General features: G+C 36.8%; 2 protein-coding genes across 3 annotated transcripts in view; one reads left to right on the top strand and one right to left on the bottom strand.

Annotated features, from left to right (window-relative positions):
* ANAPC10 (anaphase promoting complex subunit 10) overlaps window positions 1-18,429 on the top strand; it is a 194,388-nt gene that overhangs the window by 168,105 nt on the left and 7,854 nt on the right. The gene's annotated exons all lie outside the window — the stretch shown is intronic.
* LOC119855140 (hedgehog interacting protein) overlaps window positions 1,113-18,429 on the bottom strand; it is a 98,274-nt gene continuing 80,957 nt past the window's right edge. The window contains exons 12-14 of one of the 2 annotated variants that reach the window (XM_043512981.1): window positions 10,724-10,872; window positions 7,532-7,660; window positions 1,113-6,677 (exon numbers count right to left, since the gene is read on the bottom strand). In XM_043512981.1, coding sequence (XP_043368916.1) covers window positions 6,667-6,677; window positions 7,532-7,660; window positions 10,724-10,872 — 289 coding nt within the window. In that variant the 3' untranslated portion in view covers window positions 1,113-6,666. Of the gene's footprint in view, window positions 7,661-10,723; window positions 10,873-18,429 lie in introns of both variants that reach the window. The other variant, XM_038400641.2, reaches the window with a different exon arrangement.

Here is an 18,429-nt window from a genome sequence, read left to right as displayed (position 1 = left end):
CTCATCGTGGTTTGTAACCACATACTTAGACATATAAACCTATGGATTATGGTCCAGATCCAACAAAACACTTAAGTACCTGCATAACCTTAAGAACATGATTTCAGTGGGACTACTCATGTACTTAATATTACTCGAGTGCTCAGTGCATTGCTGGATACGTGCTGTCTGTAGGTGTTAAGTAACGTACAGTAATACAATATAAAGATACTTAAACATAGTTTGAGTGGAGATATTTTCCTAAGATATTTTCCCACATTTAAAATGCATGTACAGTATTTGATAGTTATTGTCAAAAATATGTGGGCATAGCAGGCTGACTGGGAGAATTATTGTCTCTGATGTTAATGGTGATCACTGCAAATGCAGCAATTGAGTTTCCAGCTGTTATGACTATTTATCTTGGTGTGAATAGGGTCTAGCTTATACTATGCCGGGCCTGTATTACGTTTTGTGACTCCTTCTAGAAATGTCTGGACTAATTGGATTTGTATGTCATAGTAACGCATCACCTTCTGCTGCAAACTACTTCCTACTCTTTGTAGCAACACACATCCTCCTTATAAAAAATAAAAAGAGGGTAAGGCAAACACAGCTGCTACACTCATGTGCATGCATGCACTTTCTCTAACATTTCAAGATGTCCTGGGGATCTTTGAAATTTTAAAATATTGTTATATCTGGTATTGTTTCAGTATTATTTTTATTGAAAAACTAAACAAGTGGGAAAATATCCTAGACAATGTCAAAGAAATTTAAATATTTAATGCACTAGGCCACATTTGTCACTCGGAATGGGATGGATGTTTGCTTGTAGAATTTAAAACAAAAATCTCAATGTGATACCATCTTGTTGACTTGAACACATTTCTAGTGTTATTTTCCAAAATATTTGTTTATAAAAGTCAGTATATGTATTGTAGGTATTGTAGTACACATATGTTCAGTGCAGAGTTTTCTATTAGTATACATGGTTTGAAATGATCACTAGAAATATATACAGGCCATTCAGTACAATAAAATCTATCCATTGGTCCTTTCAAACCCAATCCTGCAGTCCTTCTGTAAAGAAAATTCCTGCTGAAGTCTGTGGGAATTTTGTTTGAGTAAGGACAGCAAGTATGGTGCCTTTATGTATACAGCCCATACCAGTAATTAGCAATACCTTAGAAGTGGGCTGGGGATGGATGAGTGATCAGTCTCTTTACTATTTAGTGAAATCTCACATCATATCTAAGCCACTGCATATTTGGTATATGTCACTACTTAGGTATGTATATTGTGCTGTAAAGTGGTGACACGGTTCTTTCCCAAGACAATGCATCAGTAATACTGCCTTGTAAGTCAGAACATTTTTTGTAAATCCACATGGAATTATTTGCAGTACTCTGATTTCTTGGAAGATCTTACTATGAATATATGTCATGTCAAATTCTACCACTGGATATGTGCATACGACACCCATTGATGTCAATGGGTGTGCATAGCTACAGGCATAATTTTGCCCAGTATATTGTGTGCATGTATGCAAACACCCAAGTCCTGATTCTGCAAACACTTATGCACATGCTTAACATTATTACTGACAGTAGTCATGTTAAGTCCAATGGGACTGCTCATGGTAGTAAAGTTAACTACTTGTGTGTTTGCAGGATTGGGGCCATAGATTGGATTGGAATGGTATAGCATTCTTACACCATATTTGAAAATGTGTCCAAGGTTCTAGTGAATTGTTAAGTTCAATAGATGAAATCCTGGTCCCTTTGAAGTCAATAAAACTTATGCCATTGATTTCAGTAGATCCAGGATTTTACCTTATATGTCCAGTTGGGGTTCACTTCAGTATGTTGTTTGGTTAGCTCATAAAATGGGACCACTGGCATTTTTTTTAGTTACCTTCTTGCCTAGTCGCATGTATTCAAAAATGTAAGATAAGAACAAGTGTGTGAAAGGAGAATAAATTACTATGGGTCAATTGCTACACATTTTTAAACAAATAAAAAAATAATATGAAAATCTGACAACAGAATAAAATCCTCACATAATTGATGGCAATACCTGTAACAAAACTCAAACAGGACTAGATATATTCTGTACCTAAAAACAGGCCTGGATATGCCGTCCTTGCTCTGGTAAAACTTCCATCGAGACTAATGACTGCAGGAACAGGCTTGAAAGGATAATGTATGCAGTGAAGTCCTGCCGCTGAGTAAGTGGATATCTTCTGAGGACTTAATCCTAAAACTAACGTCATTGGGAGTCTTTCAGTTGACTAGAGTGGACTTTAGATCAGGATCTCAGAGAAAGGCTAAAGTATTTGAAAGTTAAAGTATTCAAGTGGTCTCCACTCTTGTTTTCATACTTATATACTGTGAAAAGTAGAGTTAGTCAAAGTTGTTTGAATGAAACATGTATTCATTGAAATAGTCTCCAGTTCTCCCCTGGAAAATGATGAAAATTTTATCAAAACCCTGTTGACTTTTTCAACATTTTTTTCCCAAAACTTTTTTTGAAATGTTTATCAAAATAGGGATTTTTAAATCAAAAAGTAGGTTTTTGGTAAAATGGTTAAGAAAACCTGGTTTTTAGTAAATGAAGAAAATTGGTAACCATTTTGCCAATGTTTAGGATAAAAAAATGATTAAAAATCCTTCAAATAGATCTATTTTGAAACCTACCAAATGGAAACAACTTTGAAATTTCAAAAATTTGTCATGATATTTTTCTCATTTTGACCAGTTCTTCGAACAAGATTACATTTTTACTAACTCAATAGACTGTTAGTTAACATTAATGATGATTTTAAAAATATCTAATACCTTCTTAAATACTTGCACAATCAGTAAAAATTTAGCTGAGCAATATTTCTTTTTAGGCAGTATCAGTTTTCTCCCTTAGGCCCCAATCCTGCAACAGCTTATGCATGTGACTAACTTTATACATGTGGAATAGTCCTCTTTAACTCAATGGGACTGCTCACATGTGTAAATTTACTCCGATGCTTAAGTGTTTGCAGGATTGGGGCCTCAGGCACAAAGGTGTGCAAGTTAGCGTCATCCTTGTTAACCCAATACTAGGGAAAGAGTATTGTGAGGATCCACATTCCTTCCTTCTGGGGAATCCCCTTCTGTTTCTCATTTGAGGGTTCTGATAGCTAGACTGGAAACAATCCCCTTCAAAGCTGATGCCAGCATTGTTTTTTGAACTACCTGACAGTTTGACTGTATAATAAACAACTGCCCAGCTCAAGCAGGTCACCTCCTTGACACAACTGAGCTTCATGATCTAAAGAGTGAAGGACATGAGACTGCTACTCCTGCACCACAGCACATAGTGAATGACTGATGGCAACCAAGCTACAGTATTAGAAGTGGAAAAAAACCCAAACCAATCAACCAAAAAAAAAATCACAGGCAGAATAATCAAAAGTATCACTTTTAAAAATACCAGTATTTTGTTTAAATTCTGCATGTAACGTGCCATGGGAAGGCCACTTCAGTGAGGCATCTGTCTATAATATGGATTAAAAAATAGTGAGCAGAAACAGCATGGAAATACTGATCTTTGCTTTGAGGAAAGAGCTATCACACCAGAATTAACAGAAGAGAATGGGAGAAGCAAAAGATGCTGAAGTTATGATGGCTGCCAGAGAATAGTTCTCTCTGATATTGATATTTGGATAATTTGGATGCATGGAACACAGTAACCTCTGAGGACTTGTAGACACTGTGGACCAACATCTGCTCTTTGATGGGCACATGTAGTTTCCTTAAAACCAATGGAAGATGTCTTGTGCCAATCTGAGGGACAATTTTGGGCTAATAGTTGCAGTTGGACAAGTCAAAAAAATCAGTTTAATGATTTTTGTGACTAGAAAGTACAACAATTTGGGGCTGGTTTTATGGCAAATTCTTAACAGAACAAGTCTGCACCTCAGATATTGATACTGTCATGTGGAGTAGAGAAGATGGTTCAATGGATATGCAAAAATTAGACCTTCCACCAGATCAGTGGTGTATGCTATTTTTTTCAGGAAAAGGGAGAGGAAAGAGAGTTCCCTAAAGTGGTAAAATGAGAAATATAAATGGGTTCAATCCAGCTGGGAGCTAGAATAGAGTTATGTTGATATAAATACATTTTTCCTCTTTGAGAGGAAAGACACCTGAAGGAATGATTGAAATATATAGTGTGCTGGAAACAAAGGCATGGATATGTTTCATAATGACCTTATTAAAATAAAAGACAGGAGAGAGAAGAGAGAAACTCAAGCACATGCAAAAAAACCCTACTACAGAATGCTACAGAAATAACTTAATTTTTGCATGTCAGTTCTCTGCAGTCAAACTTCTTTAACATTTTAGACTGTCAGGTCAGGAAAAGGTGAGAGGAGGGTGACCTTAGTTTACTCACCCCTTTCAATATTTAGTGTAATTTCTTTTGAAAAATATGCAGCTCAAACATCTAATGAGAACATCTCCTTTCTAATGGACAGTCCTCATGGTATGTTACACACCCTTAGGGGCTTAATGGAGAGAGGCCTGCTTCCACAGGATGGAAAACGTGTTTAATAATGTAATGAAACACAAACTCCTCTCTATCTCCCCTTTTCCTGTCACCCCCCATATTTTAGACCTGTTCTTAGTAATAAGTATTACAATCTTTCTGGAATGTGTCAAATGGATTTTTTTATAAATTGATATGGATGTTTAAATTTTTAGGATGGAATCCTGCCCCACTGATGTCAACGGGTGTTTTGCCATTGATTTTGATGAGACCAGGATTTTATCCTCAGTCTTTAATAGAGTGCTTATGTCTCTTTTCACCAGTAACAGAAACTAGGGGGCCATCTGGATACTAGACATTTTGTTGGCATAAGCTAACATCTGTGACTCTGCATAACTACTTACTAGAAGAATTTAGTCTTTTACCAAAATAGATAATGTCACTTAGGGCTCAGTTCTTTTCAAAGAATTTGAAAGTGACTAGTAAAAATGGTGTATCATTCCTTTTCAATTAGGAACTGAAAATATTCAAGAGTCACTGCTGATATGAACAGATTTCAGAAGGGTAGCCGTGTTAGTCTGTAAGTTACAGCTTGGAATTCCTTTAACAAAAGTAAGTGAAAAAAGTGCTAGTTGAGTTGGATATTTAAATGTTACAAATAATACTGCAGTAACTTTATTCTTGTTTTGCTGACTCTATGAATAGTATAATGCATAATAAAACTGCACAATTTGACAGATTTAGACAGCTGGCTTATTCACAGAAGTTCACATTTTGTTAATGTCACCCACGTTGAATAAGGGAAGATTAGTTGGTAAGGTCAATTTACAAAAATGGTTGTCAGGACATTTTTTTTAATTGTAAAACTTTTTGTGATGGAATTCAGTAAAAAGACTATAGGCAGAAAGCAGTGGAGACAAAGAGCTGCTATTAACTTACAGATGCAGGCTACTGCAGGGTTCATTGCAAGATTTGTCACACTGCTTAGCCAATGAAGTGTTAGTGTGACTAGAAGGGACCACCCTTTTCTGGGGTAAGAGGGCAATTTGGTCTCCATGCTCATTTAATCCTGAGACTTTTTTGAATAGACTGTCACTTGAATCTACATTGTGCAAAATTATGCATGCACTTTTTAATGCAGACTATTGTTCACTAAGCACTCAACCAAGATTTCTCAACCAATTTCCATTTGGCATGAGGTCAGCTAAAACCCAAGTAATCATATATGGAAGGCAAGTGTAGCTTTCTGTTCACTTTACCCAGTCTCTTAACACAGATTGGGACAAATATCAAGCATGCTTTCCTTGCAAATTTAGATGTATTAAAATAAGAGACTGAAAACATCCATTAATGGAAAATTAGTTACAAGTCACTGTCCTATAAAGGTCATTTTCTTATTGGTGGAAAATCTTGCTGGAATATGTTAGACTGCATTGCTTAAACCACTGTCCACTGTTGATAGAGGAACAGCAATTTATAGGGCTATGATGGGAACACTGTGGTTGTTCTGCTCTCTCTTTGTAGGTAAGTTTTTCTGTAAGGCAGTAGTGCAAAGGAAACCTTATATGTGATAGATATGAACACTGAGATCTGGCCACATATGATGGGGGATCAAGGAGCAGGGGCGGATTGGGGGTGGTCCCCCAGTCTGAAGGTGTCTATAGTTAAAATATTAACTAATGCTTTAAAAAACCTGAATACAGCATGTACACCAAATTTATTGATACATTTACAAAAATTCATTTTTTGTTAACTCTTCAAGGAACATTTACATTTAAAACCATATTTGGCAATAATCATCATATAATGTTTTGTACAAGTAACATTTTATGTAGCCAAGATTTGCTAAAGTGAGCTCTTGTCCAATGAAGTTCCATTCAGTGTGAAATCTGTAACAGTCTAATCATGTATAATCTGGGCAATTCTGTTATAGTGAAAAGCACTTTTATAAACATTTTTATGGTATGCTGGAATTCTACAAAGATTGATTGGTGGTTGCTTTTTCATCCGTTGCAGAGGAATACATGTTAACACAAGGATACATTTCTAAATTAGATCCACAACACATTTAAGAGTGTTTGCTCTCTCATTCCCCATCATTCCAATTAAATTGGTGAAAAATGTAACTTTAGTATTTTACAGGACATGGCAAAGCTGTTTCATCTAGGTGATGTCTATATTATAAAAATAAAATAAAATAATATAAATATGTAACATGAACCCAGTGCCCAATGTTAAATAAAATATATGATAAAAAGCAGACCTTCTAGGATGACTGGTTTTGAAATATGCTGGTATAATTTAATTATTAAACACTTGAAACAGTCTTGATATTAAGTTGTGATAGCCAGATTTCTGCATATTTGCCAGATAAAGAAGTAAGTGCATAACATTCTGTAATAGAGATACATTGATGAAGGTGAAGGTTACAAGCTTACAATGAATTGCCTATTTAGGACTGCATTAAGGAGTTTGGAAATATTCTCTCATAGTGCAGTTCATTTCACCTTAAAAACTGTTATAACTAAATTTAATGAAATCCAGCAGTTTGTACAGTAATGTTTCAAAACTCCTCTCTTTATTGTTATAGTTACAGACATAAAATTGCTGGGATATCAAAGAATCCATTATGACACCATAAGAGTCCTTTGATGAAAATGTGGTTTAAGTGGAATCACTGTGTAAACTATTTCACGTGAAGAAATATATTTCAGAAATTCCACTAGTTATGCAACCACACTTATGATGGGGTTTTGTGTGTGTTGTACATCTATACATCTATGCCGATGTATTGATATATGCACACATGAAAAAAGATTATCTGCACATGTCTGGAAATTATAGTTAAATTAATAAAAGTAAATCGAATCACCGGTGTTTATAGCAGGATAACCGTCCTTTTAAAATGACAGGATTCAAAATAAATGCCCGTTGAAAATGTAGTATCCAAATAGTCCCAGAAACTATACAATGTAGCTGGTTAGATCCAGCAAATAGGATGTCATGTCTATAATCTGATCAAGAATACCTGCCCTTGTCACTCTTCGGATGTTTCTATCCACTTGTTCACACTGCGGGCCAAGATATCCTTTTTTACACAAGCACTTATTGGGTCTTACACAGACACCTCCATGTCGGCATGCTGGATCACATTTTGCTGTGGGGGAAAAATATTCTAATTCATGTTGAGAATCTTACTAAGAAATAAAAAAACCAAAGGCATGCACATGACATGAGAGCTACTTAGCGCCAGTGACTGTGATGATAGCATAAAAAAAAAATTACAAGTATGGAGTATGAAGGAGTTAACATCCCTAAAGACCAAACTGGTGCTAAAAAAAAAGTTGCAGAACTGTGAAGGAAATAAATACTGTTTTCATGCTCCTAAGAGGACCTCACAAGTAATGGATTGTGAAAATAAATTGCTATTTGACTTATGGCAAAATTTTCAAAAGTGTTTAATTGACTTAGGCTCCTCGGTCTCATTTTCAAAAGTGACTTAGGCACTTGGAAATCTAGGGTTCAAGTTTATAAAAGTATTTAGGCATTGTTCTCCCTGGCTTAGGTGCCAAAATCTCATTTTCAAAAGTGACTTAGGTGCTTTAGCACTTAAGTCCCATTGACTTCCAGTGAGACTTAGGCATCTATGTCAGTTAGACATTACAATGCTGAGCAAAGCAACACCTAAATACATTTAAAAATCTGGCCCAAAGTCACTTTTAAAAATGGGATGTGGGTTCCTAAGTCACTTAGGCCAACATTTTAAAAGGTATTTAGGTCTTGCAGTGCTCCTCATAGCAACACCTAACTGATTTAGGAGCTTAAATCTCATTCTTAAAAGTGATTTAGTCACTTAGCAGCTTAAATCCCATTGGCAGTCAATCACTAAATATCTTGAAAAATCTGGGCCTGAGGTACTTTGTGACTCTTTAAAACAGTGGTCCCCAACCTTCCTGTGGGAATAGCACATTTCTATTCCCAACAGTCTGTAGTGGGCGCCAAACACCCTGCCGCGAAATGCCGCTGAGAAGCAGCAACGCTTCTCGGCGGCATTTCGGCAGGTGGTTCTCAGGCGGCGACGGCAGCGTTTCGGTGGCGCGGTGTCCTGCGGGCGCACACAACTGCCGCGGCGCCATTGAGCCTGCGGGCAACACGTTGGGGACCCCTGCTTTAAAAGATACCTGAATATTTACCACTGCAATTCTTTATTACTCAGTTTTGTCAGTTTTTTTAACTGTAAACATTATATTGAGTTCTAACTAATATTAGCCAAACCAATTATAAATAACTGCAATTGTGTAACTTTTTTTAGCCCTTTGTTTGGGATAGGCAGTATTATGATGAAAATATTCAGATGTTTTTGTCATGATGATGCCACCCTGATGATATTTAATGATGTCTAAGACAAAATAGATGAGTAAAAAGTCAGGTCTCTTGGTTTGCATTACTAAATTCTATTTTTCACTATAAGGCCCTCTTAGAACCAGATTATTGCCTCCCAGTTATTTATTTTTATTATTTAGAATACGTTAGTGGTGCAAGGTCCCATGCAGGGATCTAAGCAGCATTACTAAGTGTAGTCTGACATGTAGTAAAGAGAGAATCCTTGCTTTTTCCTAAGTTGCAAGTACTGGACTATATCAATCATCCTACAGCCAACCTGCAAGAAGGGGAGAGATGATTAAGCACTTCTTTAGATTAACATCGGAGTGCTTCTTCCTGGAGCTCCCCTTGGGCAGGGAAAGTGGAAGGAGTACTGTCCAGAGTACAGACTTGCAGAATTTAGGGCTTCTGTGCAGAGGCTCTGCCTTTTTGTGCTGCTCTATGGGATTCTCTTCCTATCTAGTGCTGTGCTGCCATCATCTGTTTTACTTGCTTTTTATTGTATACTCACATCCTTGTCTGAGCCATCATTGAAATGAGCTCAGCTCTGGGATTAGGGTTTGTTCATTAACTTTTGCTTCCTTTGATGACACACCCAGAGTAAAGTACTGAGTTCCAGAAAAAAGCTGAAACATAGATTTAAAAAAAAAGGCTTGGCAACAGTTTGGTGGATTTAAGATATGTAAGTGTTTATAACCCAGAGAATTTCCACAGTGGATTATAAACATTTTACAATTATCAGGTATATCTTGTGCTGAAATATTTATCAAATTCTCTTTAATCAACATATTAACTAGAAAAAAAGGAGTACTTGTGGCACCTTAGAGACTAACAAATTTATTTGAGCATAAGCTTTTGTGAGCATCGGATGTGGCTCATGAAAGCTTATGCTCAAATAAATTGATTAGTCTCTAAGGTGCCACAAGTACTCCTTTTCTTTTTGCGAATACAGACTAACATGGCTGCTACTCTGAAACATATTAACTAGAAAAAAGAAAAGGAGTACTTGTGGCACCTTAGAGATTAACAAATTTATTAGAGCATAAGCTTTCGTGAGCTACAGCTCACTCCATCGGATGCATTTCCACGAAAGAGCATTTATTATGCTCTAATAAATTTGTTAGTCTCTAAGGTGCCACAAGTACTCCTTTTCTTTTTGCGAATACAGACTAACACGGCTGCTACTCTGAAACCTGTCATATTAACTAGAGTCACTGTATCTTTATAGGGAAAAATAAAATAAAAATGCAAAGACATTTTAATAAAAGACCACATCAAACTGGCTGACTATGCAAAAGAACAATTGAAGGGACAGATCCTGCAGCCCCTTCTGAGCAGGTAACTCTTATTTAAGTTAATGGTAATTCTATGTGGGGGGAGACTGCAGGGTCAGGGATTTAGGACCAGATTTTTCAAGGTACTGTATTTAATTGCCTCATTCCCTTTGATTTCAGTGAGAATAAGGCACCTAAATGTCTCTTGAAATCTGATTCCTAATTTATATTACTAGAATTTCCTATATATTTTACAACATGGTTGAAAGATAAAATAGGAGTATATTGTAGTCTACACTGTTATTGCCATTAATTAATGGAACTCTACATGCTGTACTTAAGGATCTCACATTGTAGTCTTAAATATTACTTATTGTAGATCTTTCATCTAGAGTCTTCTACTTCACACATCACCACGGTATCAAAGCACCTGTTTGTTCTGTGCTTCTAGAATCTACAGTAAATTTGCTTTATCAGAGATTTTATCTCAGCAAGTCATTAAAGGCAATTTTTGGGGGAGGTAATTGCTATTTTCACTCATTGCCATGAATCTAAATACTAACCAGTTCTGCAGAATTCTCCTTCCCAGCCTTGATTACAGCAGCATTTTCCAGTTGGAGTGCAGTGCCCATTCCGACAATGCCTTGAGCATTCAGACATCAATATCTGTGCAGACTGAGCTGTTCTTTTGCATTCTTCAGGGACTAAAGGTCTGTAGAAAAATATGCGAGCCAATTACTTATTTAAAAATCAGGGTCAAGGGGAGAGAATGCTTTCACACGTGAAATAAAAAAACTTGCTTTTTTCTCTTTTTCCTCTAAAGAAAGCTGTTTAAAATGGCCATATAGAAAAGCTTACCGTTTTGTATAGAAAACATGTGAATACTATAAATGAAAACAAATCTCTTTTCACATAAAAGGATTATAAGAATACTGTCAGTTGAAATCTTTTCAAGACCTTATCTTGAATCATATAATTCCTTTTCCTGCATTCAGACTGTCACTGTTGACAGTGAACATGGAATGCAAACTGTACTTTCTTCTTAATAAAGGCCTACTCCTTTTCTCATTGGTAACTGTCACAGTTTCAGGGTAACTTCACCTGTATTCCCCCTCCTTGGTCCTTCAAGGGTACCCACTTAGGGTTTGTGGATCCCAGTTATGACCTCTCTTGGGTGGTGACCTCTCTCTCTCTCTCTCTCTCCTGACCAGTGGTCTTAAGGCTGCACTGCTCCCTGCCTTTCACTGTGATATCCCGGCCTTAAGGTCAGCCCCTGTGCTTTGCTTTCTTCCTAAGGGCTATGATCACCATAATGCCAGCAGTTACCACATAGCTCTTTCTAAGCAAGCACATTTATTCTTAAGGTAAAAACTTTAAATAGAAAGCATATAAAAATAATACAAGTTCCTATGCACATGCTAAAAGCTTGCTAGAGGTCATCCATCAGTCTTACTGGGCCATAGTAGGCCAAGTCTTTCCAACCCTTCCATAAGGGTTGGGGGTTCCTGGGACAGAAGGTCCTGTCCATCTTCTGAAAGAAGACCCTGAGTCCATTGAAACCCAGCCTTTTGATACCACAAGCCATTTCTTTGTCTATTGGTTTCTGGGAAAAGCAGTTTGAACTAGAATATGCAAGACTCCTACAGGGTTCGTACCTCACTGAAAGTGTTTACAATCTGAGTGATTCACCCGTAATCACCTCTCCCCTGTTCTTAGTTCCTAGAGGAGCTGTGGCAACCCTCTCTCCAGGAATTGCATACAATCCCTGGCACATAGTAATACATAAACTACTAATACATTTAACACAATATGGTCTCCAAAGATATTGCATGTGGTTGCAATATCTGTCACATATATCAATACAAGTTTTGCCATTGACTTCAGTGGGAGTAAGATTGGGTTCTAAGGGAATAGTTATTTTATCATAACCATCATTCAAAGAAGGATGAGACATTTTATGTTCTTAGCAAAATACAGTACAATGCATCTTTGTATGCAGTGTTGATGGAGCCATGTCAGTCCCAGGATATTAGAGAGACGAAGTGGGTGAGGTAAATCTTCTATTGGACCAATCTCTCTTCTGTTCTCTCACCAACAGAAATTGGTCCAATAAATTATATTACCTTACCTACCTTCTCTCTAATGCATCATTTCATACAAACTGTCTTCTAAGGTATTATTCAGAATTAAACAATATGTATTAAGACCACATATGAAGGCAGCACAGAACACCAATGCTCTGAGAGTTGAACTGCCTTCTGAGAAGCTTCCCTAGTGGAGCTCAAGAATTTGATTTTATCTTAAAAGGCCCTAAATAGTTTTGGAACTGTTTAGCTAAGAGGCTGCCTCTCTCCCTGGGCCCGTACTGCCACTATTGAGATCAGCAGCAGTGCTTAAGTGAGCTAAACATCCTCAGTACTGGAATTCACTTTCCACACTTAGTCTGTTGCAGCCTGGAATTCTTTCATCTGCACTGCAGAGTTCATCTTGTCTCAGAGCCATTTGGAGAAGTTGGGGTCCATAAGAGGAGGAGCTGGAGGCTGAATGATGATTTAACTAGGGTACCATCATATGGCAGGGTTAGTAACTTTCATCTTTGCGGGACTGTCTTTGATTTGGAACAATTGTATTTATTTAATTTATATCTTACAAAGTATTTTATTGAACACTTTAGGTTTTTAATTATGTTGTTTAAATTTTAGGAGCTGCCTAGACTTCTGTAGAGATACTTGACAAATCAATACAATTTACACTTAAATAATAATGGGCGAGGAACAGAGAAAAAAGTATAGGAAAGGGACAAAAGGGATTTTTGGACAGAACTTGAAAGAGATTAAGGGATTTTAGAAGATTTTCACCAACAGTGAGAATAAAATACTAGTTGTGTGGAGAGAAAGAGAAAGCTGCCACTAGGTGAGTGTATGGAGTTGGAAGGGCAGTAGGGAGAAATAAGGTAGGTTGGAGGGCTAAAAAAATTTAGAACAATTCTGAACTGGATGTTTAAATGAATCAAAAAGCAGTGAAGTTCAAGGAGATTCAAGTGGGGGAGACACCTAGAGAAAATTCCATAATATGGTGGAAAGAGGGAGGCTTACTGAGGGGGGAGCCCCTTATTAAAATTTTGGCATTGCATAACTGTCATAGAAGCACAGTAGTTAAAGACCCAGTAGTTCACCATGTACATTGCCCTGCCAGTCCAAGTTTGTACAATTTTAGCTCACTATTACATGTCTAAAGCAATGGGGTTTCCGTCATTTGTCCTTTTTTAGATGTTTTAGCCGAGATCCTATAGTGCCATCCTTTACCAAGTGCAAAGGTATATTTTACACAAAAATACTAAATATTTAAAATTATAGTGATAACTAAAAGGTTATTTTATTACTCGGTAGGAAAGATAGATTATATAGACAATAATGGGATGTTAATGAATTTCATTAGAGCAGAGGTACCAAAGATAAATGACTACAATCGCTGATGATGTCTCAGCCTTTTTGTCTTTACTCTTCTCCTCCTCTTCCTGATTAACAGTATAATGTGTTGAAACCTTAAACTTCCACTGGTCCTGCTTTTCTGTGTCTTGTCTGTTCAGAAACTTGGTGTTAGTCCTGCTGGGTGACTTTTTCCTGTAGGTGCTCAGATACTCCAGGCTAGAATCTATCTCTGCCTCCTGTTTCTGTTGGCTTTTCCTCTAGTGAAGTGCCCGGTTTCTGATTTTTACCTACAGAGAGCATTCTGAATGGAGGTGTTTTATGTCGTGTATTATGACTCGTAGCCATTTTGCAACATCTAACAATATCACTGCCGCATTCTACAACTTCCGTTTGACACGCTGGGCTTTTTTTTGCCTTGTATGTTCATAATTAAATCAAACTTTGATGTAGTTTTGATACCAGTGTAAATGGAGAGTATACCTTGAGGGATGTCGAGTTCAAATGACAGAAAGCATTTACTGCTGAGCACCAATATTTCTGGCAGGATGCTGTATGTCATAGGTTTTATGTAATGTAATTTTTCTGCCAACTTCTAGCTAGAAGTATTTTAGATGCTCAATGGCACTCAATATTTACAACAGCAAAGAATACATTCTGCACTAAAGAAATTACTCTAATGCTTTCTGCAGTAGCCATGGCCACAATACATTTTTTTAGAAAAATATATTTCTACATGACTTCAATTCAAACAGCATGCAATTCAGGGAATCCATTATTTATTTATCTTTTTATTTACTTATTTGTATCTATTGTTTTAGATTTAAATAGTATTTAAAAATCCCTAACAAAAAGTGCTAGGCACTCTGGCAACTGATAAGTCTTATAAGAACATAATATTCATCACAAAATACATTAAAAAGTCCTACGGGATATAGATTCAGTGGAATCTTTTCCAGTGATAACGCAAACCAAGCTGCAGAATTTCCTAGTAATTACACAGTTCAAGTGTCGTTATTTATTATTTATTAAATATGATTTTAATTTTAATTTGGAAATAACTGTAACTATAGATGATCTGCTCACATGTCATATGGCCTCAAACATCCATTTCATTGATATGTTTTGTTTATAAAATTCCATGCACTATCACAGGCATCTTGTGAAACATGTACATGTAAGTCTTTTGCTTTTCTTGTCAAAGAAGAGATGGAGCCCACCACCTATATAACGAATAACATAATTTCATAGGAAATGCGGGCTTGACGGTATGCAAAGAGACCCATATTGTTGTCATATCCTTAATTTTTCAGTTGCCTGTTTGTTTTTAGTTTAAATAACCAGCTTTAACATTGTATTAGCATCGGTTTTAGCACTTTATTTCCTAGTATTTTTCTTGAGAGAATCACTATGAAACTTTCATTTGAATATTTGATCTCTTATTGTACATTCATGGTGTACTTTTGTGTTTATTTGAGCTATATTGTGACCCACACTAAGAAACTTTCAGGTGCCTTGAAGGGAGTATGCACTCACTTGATGGATTGGGACTAAATGAGTGCCGCAGTGTTTGGCAGCTGGATGAGGTAGATTTGTAAATGAAAAAGGGAGGGGATGAGATCTGGAAGTGATGCCAGTGGTGGGGAAAAAGAAAAGGAGGACTTGTGGCACCTTAGAGACTACCAAATTTATTTGAGCATAAGCTTTCATGAGCTACAGCTCACTTCATCGGATGCATTTTCATACATATCGCTCACTGGAAAATTGGTGAGTGGGTTTGGTCATTGGGGAAGAAGTTAGCAGCTGGGGGTTGGTGGGATTCTCATTGAGAGAATTTAATTTCTGGGACAGCCATAGGCTTGCTACTAAAATGGGTAAGTTGATTATTGGAATGGGAGCATGCTTGAAGAGGGAGACTGGGTGGGATTGGTTGTACAGCAAAATTACTTAGCTTAGTGAAGACTGTAAGGAACTCCCAAAGGATCTAAAAAGCGAGGTAAATGGGTAGCATGATGGCAAATGAAATTCAATGTTGGCAAATAGAAGACAATGCATGTTGGAAGAAATAACTTGAGCTCCTCATACACATTCTTGGGTTTTAAATTAGGAAAAAGAACATAGTAGGTTTTGGACAGCTCAATGAAAACTCTGCCGAATCAAAAACAAATAATATGCTAGGATTCATAGGGAATGGGATGGAAAACAGTACTGAAAATGTTATAGTGTTCTATAAATCAATGCTATGTCCTTATCCTGAATACTGTCTTCTACTCTAGTTGCCATATCTAAAAAAAATATAAGAATTAATAGCGTGGAGCCTGATGCTGAAAACTATTTCAAGGTCTGGAACAATATTGATGTGCGGAGAAAATGAAAAGATTAGGACTGTTTAGACAGGAATGAGAGGGAACCCGATGGAACTATACAAAATGGGCCTGTATGGACAGGGTAAGTTGAGCACTCCCGTTGACTATTTCTTATAGTGTCAAAAGAAGGGGGCATTCATGGAAAAAAATTAAACTGGTAAAAGTAATTACTTTTTTATACAATGTACAATTAGCCTAGTAGCAATCATTTCAACAGGTTATCGCTGAAGTCTGATCTTAGTAGGATTTTAAACAAGGATTAGGTATTTATATGGATAATGGCAGTCATAGTAGTAAAATATAGTACGATGCATAGAGTATCAGGTTGCAGTTTAATAAAGTCCCTTTTCTGAGTAGAAGTGCATTTTATGGGCTTAATATTAAACAAAAGCATAATTTGTGGTGGCAGGAGGAGGGGTGATAAAGGAAAATCTGCTGGAGCACAGGCAGGGTCTTGGTAGAGAGACTTCCCATAGCCTCTCTTTAATGTGCTTAATTTCAGATAGACACAGTGAGCCAAATTTTCAAAAAGCGTCTCAAAATTGTGTGCTTGAATGTCTGGCTTGCATGTATGAATGAATCATGTAAAAATTAAGATGTGCTGACTTATCTGAAAAATATTTTGAAGTAAAGAATGACCATACAAATGAGAGAAACTGAACTCAGAGCTTTTATTTGTGAAAATATTCATGAATTGATTTTTTTATTTGATCAAACAGCTTTATCTATGTTAGCACTGGTAGGTAAATTCTGTCGTCTTAGTATTCTACTAATGGGGTAAAAATAACAAGGAGTCCTTGTGGCAACTTAGAGACAAATTTATTTGGGCATAAGCGTTCATGGGTTAGAACCACTTCATCAGATGCATGGAGTGAAAATACAGGAGCAGATATAAATACATGAAAGGATGGGGGTTGCTTTACCAAGTGTGAGGTCAGTTTAACGAGATAAATCAATTAACAGCAGGATACCAAGGTAGGAAAAATAACTTTTGAACTTGTAAGAGAGTGTCCCATTACAGACAGTTGAGAAGAAAATGTGAAAAGAAAAGGAGTACTTGTGGCACCTTAGAGACTAACAAATTTATTAGAGCATAAGCTTTCGTGAGCTACAGCTCACTTCATCGGATGCATTTGGTGGAAAAAACCAAATGCATCTGATGAAGTGAGCTGTAGCTCACGAAAGCTTATGCTCTAATAAATTTGTTAGTCTCTAAGGTGCCACAAGTACTCCTTTTCTTTTTGCGAATACAGACTAACACGGCTGCTACTCTGAAAGAAGATGTGAGTAACAGTAGGGAGAAATTCGTATTGGAGAAATTAAGTTTAGGTTTTGTAATGATCCAACCACTCCCAGTCTCTATTCAGGCCTAATCTGATGGTATCCAGTTTGCAAATAAATTCCAGTTCTGCAGCTTAATGTTGGAGTCTGTTTTTGACGTGTTTTTGAATGTGGTGGAAATCATGTATTTTATATCAACTTAAGCCTGTTTGATCACTTACGCAATTCAAATATTTCTCTCTGCTGTTTACTCTTGTGAATACAACTCTGATTTTTATTCTAATATTAATTATCAATAAACTTGTACTTGTCATGCTTCATCAATATTGATCACATCACTAATTACTTGGGCTGGAATGGAAGGGAAGATGGCAAAATTCACGTTGGCAAAGTGCCTAGTGACCAGATTAATAAAAAGACAGGTGAAACAAAACCCTGTTATGATTGTTGAGTTGTATATGAAAAATCTTACTAATACTCCTTATGTATATTATGGTAAAGCCCAAAAGAATTCCTCAAGATCAGAGCACTGCTGAACATGTACAAACATGAACAAACATGAGCTAGAGTTCCTGCCCCATAGAAATGACAATTTATGATATTCAAATCTTTAAGGGCAGAACGTTTTCAGGCACAGAACAATTGTTTTAAACTGGATGCCACAAAGGTAAAATTAGTTCTGGAACTGACTGAGGGCCTGATCATGCCAACACTTAAGCATGTTTGTAATTTTGCTCATACAAGTAGTTCTTCTGTGTCTCCTGACCTAGAACATGGAGAATGGGGCAGATGTGGAGAATAGATGGGGCTCCATAAAGTTATTGACCTACTGTCCCTTCTTGGACTCAGGACCAGATTAAGGTCAGTGACTTCATGCATGTATCATCTACTTCTTCACAATCTCCAAGTTGCAAGATCATGGCAGCTGTAACCATGGAGTTGCTCACTATCCACATGATGTTCTGTGGGAAAGATTCTTTCACTCCTCCCATTAGTCCCTATAAAATTCTCAAGTGCACAACCCAGTAACCTGTGAGTAGGATTTGGCTCCTAGGAAGTCAACCAAAAAAGCTGCAGCTAATTACTGTGTAACTAGAATATTTCAGACTCTATATCTTAAAGAGCTATTAATATAAACAGTACAGCATTAGATATCTTGCTTGTTAAAGTATACATTCATGAATCTGTGTAATC

The sequence above is a fragment of the Dermochelys coriacea genome, chromosome 4 (assembly GCF_009764565.3).
Source record: "Dermochelys coriacea isolate rDerCor1 chromosome 4, rDerCor1.pri.v4, whole genome shotgun sequence".
Classification (NCBI taxonomy): domain Eukaryota; kingdom Metazoa; phylum Chordata; order Testudines; family Dermochelyidae; genus Dermochelys; species Dermochelys coriacea.
Note: the sequence above shows the minus strand (reverse complement) of the source record. Positions and strands in the feature narration are given on the sequence as shown.